Source organism: Canis lupus, chromosome 18 (assembly GCF_048164855.1).
Source record: "Canis lupus baileyi chromosome 18, mCanLup2.hap1, whole genome shotgun sequence".
NCBI classification, from domain to species: Eukaryota; Metazoa; Chordata; class Mammalia; order Carnivora; family Canidae; genus Canis; species Canis lupus.
Window position 1 is genome coordinate 27,639,613 of NC_132855.1, and position 10,764 is coordinate 27,650,376.

At 41.3% G+C, this 10,764-nt stretch overlaps 1 protein-coding gene across 1 annotated transcript; it reads left to right on the forward strand.

The window, feature by feature from the left end:
* Nucleotides 1-8,640: 8,640 nt before the first annotated feature.
* FERD3L (Fer3 like bHLH transcription factor) lies at nucleotides 8,641-9,368 on the forward strand. The gene has a single exon (XM_072784759.1). The coding sequence runs from the start codon at nucleotides 8,641-8,643 to the stop codon at nucleotides 9,142-9,144; it is 504 nt and encodes a 167-aa protein (XP_072640860.1). The 3' UTR covers nucleotides 9,145-9,368.
* Nucleotides 9,369-10,764: the final 1,396 nt, after the last annotated feature.

The window sequence follows — 10,764 nt, forward strand, 5'->3', positions numbered from 1 at the left end:
CCAAAGGCAGGCGTTAAACCGCCGAGCCACCCAGGGATCCCCTTGTTTTGCTTTTTAATGGTGGTTGTTTCATTGTTGTTTTGGAGTTTCTTGGGAGAGGTAACTCCTCTCAATTACTCACAGGCAACTCCTGTGAAAAATAAAGGGAGAGAAAACAGAATTGAGCTGGCAAGAGCCTGAGACCGTAATACTTATATGACAGCTGTGGGGAGAAAAAAAAAAATAGAAAACAACACAGAAGGAAACTCAAGCTATGATGCAGAGCTGAGAAAAAGCTCAGCAAACATAATAGGGAATTCTGGAGCAAATATCATCTATGAGGAAGTCCCATATTAGGCAGAAATGGCCAGACTCTAGTTTGTTTTGTGCTTAGGCTGATCAGAAAGACTGTAATCTCACCTCGAATGCTTCAGTGACTCCTAAGTCACTGAGGATGGAGCATGTTGGCTAATTGCAACCCTTGCAGTTGAATCAGAAATCCAGTCAGTGCACTTCCATGGTTACTATTTGGAGTTCATATTCTAATGAGGGAAACTGAAAGTACACAAGTGAAGAAATAAATATACAGATGTTTTGTGTGCTTTGGAGAAAGATCAAGCAATGCAAGAAAGTTAGAGAGTACGAGAGAGGGAGTACTAGTTCATATAGGATGGTCAGGGAATGCTTCTCTGATAAGCCAGCATCATCCAGGGACCTGAAGAAACAGAGGGAGTGAGCTATCTGGATATCTAAGAAAATATTGCAGTCAGAGACAATAGAAATGCAAAGGCCCTCGGACAGATTATGTGCTTACATGTTTGAGGAACAGCAAAGAGATCAGCATACTTAAAGCAGAGTGAAGGAAAGGGGAAAATAAGAGATGAGCTCTTACAGTATTGGAGTGAGAAAATAGTGTATCATGTAAAATGGTGCCTTTAACTCTTACCCCAAGAGAGATAGAAACTTATTCGGTGTCACCACTTGACTGTTAATAAATATACTAAGATTTTCAAAGCTGAACTCCTGATCTTCATCCTCCCCCAGATCTGCTTCTCCTGGGATCTTTCTCATTTCATTTGATCACACTTTCTTTCCAGTTGCTCGGGCCAAAACCTTGGGATGGCCCTTGATTCCTTTCTATTCTTCAAATTCCAAATATAAGCCATCAGCAAATCCCATTGAATATTCTTCAAAATATATCCCAAATATAACCACTGTATATCACAGCAAGTGCTACCATCCTGGGTTACTATAAGAGCCTCTCTATCTCCTTGTTTCCTGTCAAATTTGTTCTCAACACATTAGCCAAAAGGCTTATTTTAAACAGTAATTAAATCTTCAGAAGGTTCCAATGGATCCTCAATTTATTCAAAGTAAAAGCCAAGGTCCTTAAGTGATTGAAAATATCCTACAAAATGCAAACCTGCCCTGTACTACCATACTGACCTCATCTACTTTTTCTTTCTCCCAATTCTTTCTGTCTGATGGCTTCTGTGATGTTCTTTTAGTATCACAGGCATTCTTCCACCTTATCCTCTCAGAAATGTTCTCTAAAATGTCTCTGCCTGGAACACTCTCACTTGCTATGCAACTAACTACCTCCCTGCTACCTTCAAATATTTATTCAAATATCACTCTCCAGTCAGACTGTTATGTGATAACTCTACTTAAAACAGCAACCTGCCCCTAAATTTCAGTATTCATGGTCTCGCTTATATTTAGCAATTTTTTCCATAGCACTTACTATCCTCAACACTATGAAGAATTTTTTGTGTTTTCTATCTTGTTTACTGATATATACCAAATTCCTAGATCAGTGCCACAATGATCAAGCACATCATAGACATTCTATAAAAATTTGTTGAAAAAAATTATATAGTATATTTTTAAATTTAGTGTGCAATGCATTAGTGTACAATAGAATAGCAGGTTATAATTTGTATATATTGTTGCAGGTAGTACATTCATGTATAATATTAATTTTAAATATAATTTCACTTTTTAAAGTAAGAATATCATTAAATATGTTAAGCCAAATTAAGTTGCCCACTTTTTTTGAGTTAAAAATGGTTTGATTTTTGGAAGTTAACATATGTTTCAACTTAATATTTTCTGCATATCATAAATAAATAGTATAACAGGGAAAACTTTTGAAAAATTATTAAGTTGTAAAGTCACACATGTAGTCTTTAATCTCTGAATATACACAGAACTTAAGGAGTTAAGGATGACTGTCAAGTCTATAATGTTTATTACAAAAGAAAGTCACATTTAAAAATAATATGCAAAAATATAGCATAAGAAAATGAGATGAAAAATATTATTTGGGGGAACTAATTTATAACATCCTGAGGGATTTTTTTCTTCACACCTCTTTAGTTTTCCACATGTTTTTCAAAAAGAAAGACTTTGGAGAGGGTTCAAACAACAACTAATATAAGAACTACTATAATTGAAAATTTGGAAAATACATTTATTCCAAAGGCTAACTGAAATGGAACTATTCATGTGAAGAGGAAAAACTTGAGACAAAAAATTAACATTTAAAATTAATATTTTTAGCCATTAAAATCATTATTAATTTAAGCCATTTTTATAAGTGATATTTTAGAAATAGATACAGAGGTGCCTGGGTAGCTCAGTCATTTAAGCCTCCAAGTTTTGGTTTCGGTTTTGGCTCCGGTTGTGCTCTCAGGGTTGTGAGATCAAGCCTGACATGGGGTCAGGCTCTGTGCTCAGCATGGAATCTGCTTGAGTTTCTCTGACCTTCTTCCTCTCACACTCCCTGCTGCATATGTGAATGCTCTCTCTCTCAAATAAATCAACCTTTTAAAAAAAAGATATAAAGTAGTGTATGTGTGTGTGTGTCTGTATATATATATATATATATATATATATATATATATATATATATATATATATTCCAGTTAAGAAATGGGCAGGAAACCTGAATAGACATTTTTCCAGAGAAGATATATAGATGGCTAACAGATATGTGAACATTGCTCATCATCAGAGAAATACAAATCAAAGCCACAATGAAATACCACCTCATACCTGTCAGAATGGTTAAAATCAACACAGGAAACAACAGGTGTTGGTGAGGATGCACTCCTCCTACTGTCGGTAGGAATGGAACTTGGGGCACTTGGGTGGCTCAGTTGGTTGGGCATCTGCCTTTGGCTCAGGTCATGATCCCAGGGTCCTGGGATTGAGCCCTGCATCAAGCTCCCTATTAGGCTGGGAGCCTTCTTTTCCTTCCTGCTAATGTTCTCTCTCTCTTTCTCTCTCTCTCTCTCTCTCTCTCAACTAAATAAAATCTTTTTAAAAAAAATGCAAACTGGTGTAGCCACTCTGGAAAACAGTATGGACAGTCTGCAAGAAGTTAAAAATAGAACTACCCAAAACCCAGGAATTACACTACTAGGTATTTACCCAAATGATACAAAAGTATAGATTCATAGGGGTACATGCACCCTGATGTTTATAACAGCATTATCAACAATAACCAAACTATGGAGAGAGCCAAGTGTCTATCAACTGATGAATGGATAAAGAAGATGTAGTATATATCTACAATTAAATATTACTTGGCTTTCAAAAAGAATGAAGTCATGCCATTTGCAATGACCTGTTTGGAGCTAGAGTGTATTCTGCTAAGCATAATAAGTCAGTCAGAGAAAGACAAATAGCATAAGATTTCATTCACATGAATGTGGAATTTAAGAAACAAAACAGATGAGCATATGGAGGGGGGAGAGAAAGAGAGGGAAACAAGCCATAAAAGATCCTTAATGATAGAGAACAAAGTGAAAGTTGTTGGAGGGAGGTGGGTGGGGGGTGCATCAAATGGGTGATGGGCATTAAGGAGGTCATTGTTATGATGAGCACTAGGTATTATGTATAAGTGATGAATCACTAAATTCTATTCCTGAAACAAATATTATATTATACATTAACTAACTAGAATTTAAATAAAAATGTGGGAAAAGGGCAGCCCCAATGTCCCAGCGGTTGGCACCACCTTCAGCCCAGGGTATGATCCTGGAGACCTGGATGAGTCCCACATCAGGCTCCCTGCATGGAGCCTGCTTCTCCCTCGGCCTGTGTCTCTGCCTTTCTCTCTCTCTCTCTCTCTCTCTCTCCCTCCCTCTCTCTCTCTCTCTCTTTCTGTCATGAATAAATAAATAATCTTTTTAAAAATGTGGAAAAATAAAAATTAAAAATTAAATAGCATATCTATCTGTTTAATCTTTCAAATCATTGTCTAATTTTTTTAGGTACCAGCAGAAAACACAACACTAAATAAAGAGATCTGAGATAAACTGGAGGTATACCTTTTCTCACATATTAATCTGAATTTGAGAGGTACAGCTCTACTCCATTAGATCATTTCAGGTCCCAGCTTTCCATTGCTCTGTATCACCTAGGGCAGGATTCAGCAAGCTATAGCGTGAGAATCAAATTCTGCCAGCCCCTTACTTTTGTAAATTAAATTCTATTGGAATTCAGCTACCTCCATTCATTTATGTATTTTCTGTGGTGTTTTTACCTTACAGTGGTAGAGTTGAGGAGCTGTGATAGAGATCATATAGCCTACACAACCTGAAATAGGTACTATCTGGCCCTATATCGAAAAAGTCTTCCAGCCCCTTGGTTAGTGCTAGCACACCACCAAACTACTCACATTCCAGGCTAGAGTAAGAAAGCAAAAGACCAAGTGGAAAGCAAACAATTTCAATTGTTTCCAAAGACCAACCTGAACTTGCACATACTATGTCTCATTTACTCCAGTGTTGTGGGGTAGACATGTGCTCAGCAAAAATTCAGTGGGTCAGAAACATGCCCAGCTAATATATGTGTGGGCAGGTCTATTACTAAAAGGAAAAAGAGTAAGTAGATACTGGGGAATGCTGAGCAGTTTCTGCTACAGTTAAAGGAGGCAGGAGGCAATATAGGTGGAAATAAGAGTACAAAGGATAAATAAGCCTCTTGAAGCATCTGCCTTTATTGAATGAATTCTGACAATTAGAAGTACTTCATAAAGTAAAAGCCTGCTTTCCAGGAATTTTGCCTCCTCCTTATTTTTTCCTAGTTAAATATAATTCACCCCAAACCTGGTAATGCTAATACTTCAAAGACTACATCATCATATTTGGTATGTGTTTTCTTTCAGTGACTAGAAATAAGCCTTCAGTCTGGGCAATAGCAACTTTAGCCTGGTATGCACGCTTCCCATGCAGAGCCTCTTCTTGTTACTCTATAACACCTCAGTATAATTTTAGTCACAGTGCCTACGGATTCAGTTGCTTCAGGAGAATTTTCACAATTCCTGTCCATCTTCTTGGCACACATATACACATGTATGTGCTCAACAACTTAATATTCACTTATATGTTTAAATGCTTTATCTTAGCAAGTCCTCATTATAGGCACTCCAAGGAATGTGAAGATAGGCTTATTAAATAGGACAGGGTCAGCAAACTACAGTTCAAGAGTCAAATCCAGCCCACTGCCTAATGTTGTAAATAAAGTTTCAGAGCCCACAGCCAGTCTTTTTCATTTACATATTTTCTATGGCTACCTTTATACTACAAAAGCAAAGTTGAGTAGTTCAGCAGAGATTGTATGACCTGTCAAAAGCCTAAATTACTATTTTGCCAATTAAAAAGAAATCTTGCCAATCCCTGAACTACACCATTCTGAGGAGCCTTTAGTTCCATTTGAACTCAGGATTATAAGTAGAATATCAAGAAGATAGTTTGGATGTAAGCAAGAATTTCGTAGCTCTAAATATAGACAAATCCTAAAATTGATTTCCTTTTACATTTCTTGAACCTTTTCCTGGAGCTTCCAAGGGCAGAAAAGGTACTGATTTCATTTGGAAATATTTTAATAAAATAAATAAGTTTAATGAGGTTTAATGGTTCCTTCCAATGAGATGAGCTGTTTTAGATCACTTACAAAATTTATTACGTTTAAGTGTATATTTACTGTGGAGCCAAATATCCACAAAAGTATTTTTTAAAAGAGTAGATGTTTCAAAATAAGCAGATAAAAACAATTTCACTTATTTCTGTTCCATAGTTATATTTATAAACAAAAAATAGAGTCCATCATTATAACTTGGACTTTAACATTTTTGCTCTAATTGTGTCATCATGATTAGAGCCTTGTAGGGTAAACTGAAATTATTGTGGTATAAACAGAAGTGTTAATCTTGGGATATTATGATTAAATTGGATTTTTAATTATTGCTACAGACCTATTTAAATTGTATTTTTAAATTATTGCTACAGACCTATTAAGAAATTTTTAATGAATTCCCTAATATTTTAATGTCAATATTTCAACCCAGTTCTGTGCGTTGGGTTCCATTAATATTGCTGTAGGCTTTTTTTGTGATAAGATTGTTGAAATATTCATTCCCTTGCATAAAATCATAAAGAATTTTAGTCCAAGAAAAATATCTGTTTAGAGTCCTGTGATAGTTCTGATACCTATTTTATTAAATTTTGCTTTTAAATGTCTGTCATGTTTCCCTTCAGTAAGTGTCCTAATATATTTTGTTGTCAAACTAGATTCTCACAAGATAAAGTATTTAATCCAGGCATTTAATCCACATACGTTTGCATTTAAAAGAGAAATTTATGAGAAATATTTAAAAACTAAAAGTGAACTATAAAATGTGTCCAAATATTTAATAACACATTGTTAAACAAGAGTTAGATAGCATGTTACTGCTTACCAAAACAAAAATTAATTCTCCCATTTGCTTATCTTTTAGTCACTGTTGAAATTCCAATTCATTTTTTTCAGTCTTCTCTTTGAAAGAAGTTGAGTAAAAATCAACAGGTTATCATAATCAAGGATCTCATATTCATTAACATCTTTCAAGAACATGTATTTCAATTCTCTGCCTGAGCTACCACCATGCACATTGGAGCATGAAGAATAAACGCAAAAGAAAAGAAAACCAACCAAATAACAAAAGAGCAAGGGAGAACACAGACACAAGTGGGTTAAAAGAAAGGATGGATGATAGAAAAAGAAGAATTCAAGATGATACTGCTGGGAGTACACACGGGGAAGCCAGAAAGAGAAGGATTTGTGCTGACCTGTAAGAAATAGGCTGTTTCTGGGAGCTGTCCAATGTACTAACAGAACGGGCACACAACTCACCTCCTTAGTAGGAGTTGCTGTCTTCGGGGATTCTTCCTTGAGCCAAGGTGTCTCTTTACTCATCTTTTAAGACTATTTCTTCTAACCCATCTTTAAAACAATTTTCTAACATGTTATTCTGCTCTTCCGTGTCTTAAAAATCCCTACACTGTATAATAAATATAGCTACTGGCAAAGAAGGAAAAATGAACCCTTTCTTTGTTAAAGTATTAGAGGTAATATGAAATCAGTAGAACCTCATTTTCCTTATACCAAATGTAAAATCTCCTTTCACCTCAAAAACATGATCTAAAGATAACTTTAAAATCTCCCTTCCATAGAATTCAGAAGTTTTCACTCTTAAGTCCTGTAGGGCAGTACGAATCAATGAGGAAAATAAGCTAGGTGGAAGTGAAGATTTATCTGTGTTCGCAAATACCGATCGGCAGGGAGTTTAAAAGTCGAAAGACTTCACAACAGAGGGTGATCTGATCGACCCATTGGCTTATCAAAAGGTAAATCTCATTTTTGAAAGGAGATTGAAGTTGTTTTGCTTTGGAGGGGGGGAGAGGGTTTGCTTTGCCCCCCACGCTGGGGTTACACAGTTAAGTACACTCAGACAAAATATTATGTGCCTCCTTTTTCCCCCCATTTTCTAGCCTTCATAACTTTTGTCCTCAAGTGAAATCTTGCTCTTTACATGAGTAAGAGATAAGTAGGGAAAGGAGAGTCAAGTGTCTCAGTTGTTAGGCTGATTGCAACAAAACGGACTTTAGAAATCAGGGTTTGTAACGAGGCAGGAGAGCTTTTTCGATGACCTGGAAGGAGAAAGCCGGTTCCAACAGCGACTGCGGGGAATGCGCTCTCGGCCCCCCCTACCGTGCTTACTTAAGCTAATGGAAGATCTTGCCTTTCAGTGGCCGCTGCACTGGGATACCAGACAAACAGCTCCCCTCGACCCCCGGCAGACAGGGCCCCTCTTCAGGACATCATTAAAAGCGCATGCACTTGTTTCACACCCAGTGGCAGCCTCCGGTGGCAAGATTCAAGACTTCTACTCTGAAGCCAGGGAGAAGCCAGAGCGGTGGAAAACATCCTCGCTTTGAAAACCCAAAGCTAAATTAAAGAGCTACATGAGATAAGGAGCCTGAAGAATATTAGTTGGCTGCGGGGGGTGAGGAGAGACACACACACACAAAAGCACAGCAGGTAAGAGCTGGGGTCTGTTGCCAAATAGGAACTGTCCCAGGTGGCGCATCGAAAAGGATCTCGGAATCGGAGGCCTAACCCTCTGAGACTCCCATGCGTGCTCAAGCTTGTCTTCTTCCATCAGTTTCGGGAGGACAACACTGCCAGAGCCTTCCCTCTCGTTGCCACTAACCCCGTTATCCGCTTGGTTATAAATGCGAATTCCCCCGGCCCTTCGCTGATGGCGCTGCCGCCCATCGAGAGCTGCTAGGAGTCTCGCCGCTCCCTGCGAGGCAGGGCCGGGGCGGTGCGATGGCGGCCTACCCGGAGGGCTGCGTGGACGCCACCGTGCTGGACTTCGTCGCGGACCTGTCCCTGGACTCCCCCGGGCACCCGCTCCTCTGCGACTTCGCACCCGGGCTTCCCTTTGGGGACCGGGACCTTGTGCTCCGAGAGGGAAGGCGCAGAAGGCTGGCAGGCTTTGAGGAGGTGGACCCAGGAGAGGAGGGCGAAGGAGAGGAGGGGGAGGAGGAGGAGGAGGAGGAGGAGGAAGAGGAGCGCGGGAGAGGCGCCTCCCCGCTGGGCCGTCCCAAGCGGAAAAGGGTGATCACCTATGCCCAGCGCCAGGCGGCCAACATCCGCGAGAGGAAGCGGATGTTCAACCTCAACGAGGCCTTCGACCAGCTGCGACGGAAGGTGCCCACCTTTGCTTACGAGAAGAGGCTGTCCCGGATCGAGACCCTACGCCTGGCCATCGTCTACATTTCCTTCATGACCGAGCTCCTGGAGAGCTGCGCAAAGAAAGAAACCGGCTGAGCGGGAGTGGGATGGAGGCGCCTCCGGCCTCCCCTCCTCTCCTGGGCGCGCGCGGCCTCGGGGTGCTTCAGGACCTGGCAGGGTGCGGCCGGGGGGCCAGAAGGGACTCTTCAAGACAGAAGGGTCTGGCCTTCTGGAGTTTGGTCCGGGGTTGCGAAATCACAGCCCCTCGAGAAGCGTGGCAGCCCTAGCGCTAGTACACACGCGAGCGGTGTCAGCGGAGTCTGGGGCAGCGGCGCGCAGGGCAGGGCGCTTTGGGACTCAGACCCCGCTGGGGCTGCTGACGCGAGCGCCCAGATTCCGCTTCTGCCGGCCTGTGGGCGAGGGGCTAACCCTCTCCCCAAACTGCACGCTTCCGGGGCTTCTCGAGAGGCCAGACCAGATTCCTCTCTTTCCGAAAGAAAAGAAAGAAAGAAAAGAAAGAAAGAAAGGAAGGAAGGAAGGAAGGAAGGAAGGAAGGAAGGAAGGAAGGAAGGAAGGAAGGAAAAAGAAAGGAAAAGAAATAAAATAGAGGTTCCTACCTTCCCCACCCCCACCCCCTTTTTTAAAGCCTCCAGAGTCGGTGCTGCCCCATCCTGGAGGGGCCGCGCGCCTAGGGTGGTCCTGCAACAGAAACATTTGCAGGGGGTGCAGGGGGTGGGGTCTTCGGACCTCTGGCCCGGTCCTCTTTGGCTTGTCTAGAAGGAAGGAGATGAGGAAAGAAGAGTCCAGGAGACAGGCGACCTATGAGAAGGGACTGGATCCCCCCTCCCCTCCCCTTAACGCGCAGAACCAGAAAACTCAATCGGGTCCCTCCGGGAGGGAGACCGACGCTTGAACCCCGAGGTGGACGGGGAGGCGGGAGGGGGGAGCTCGGGCTCAGGCTCCAGGGTCGCTCCCGGGCTTCTGGGGATCTCGAGCTCTCGGGACTTTGGCCGCCGAGCGGGGCTTCCCCTGGGCTTCCGGGAAAAGGACCTGGTCTTCCCAGTGCAGCGCAGCTTGAGCGCGCACTTTCAAATTTTTAGCTGTAGACAGAGAAGATGGCTTTCCTTCTAGCCGCAGCTAGGTACGGGCAAAGCAAAAACTCAGAGGAGGAGATGCATCCTTCCACTTTGGAAAATGTGTGTGATGGAGATGAGGTTGAAGCGGGGACCAAAGTGAGGGCCCACCCCCAGTCTGGATCCTCTGACTTTCCACGTTTTTTTTTTTTTCCTTCTGGGCGACCTGCAAACACCTGAACTGCGGTTATTCAGATAGGCGTAGGTAAGTGAGGAGGAACTCGAGGGAACAAGGCCCGCCTAACTGTAAATTCAGAAATTCTAAAGGATAAATCCCAATGCTTTACTTTGTCGCTTCACCTCACACACCTATGCGTGCACACACACATACACAATATACACACACTATTCTCCCTATCATACCTTTAGAAATATGATTCATTTTTATTAATAAGTACTATATACTCATCCTAGAAAGTCTGGAAAGCAAAAGTTTAAAAAAAGTAAAATTTAAATCCACATTACCTCCGCTATTATTTTTATTTCCTTCTAGTCTTTTTTTCCCTGTACAGTGATAAATTATATTTGCTTAACAAATTTGAGATACTTTTCGATATTGATCTTTTTCTAATCAGCAACATAG

What these genes read in the sequence shown, in the direction of transcription:
- FERD3L (XM_072784759.1), top strand. Translation starts at nt 8,641, where the DNA reads ATGGCGGCCTACCCGGAGGGCTGCGTGGACGCCACCGTGCTGGACTTC.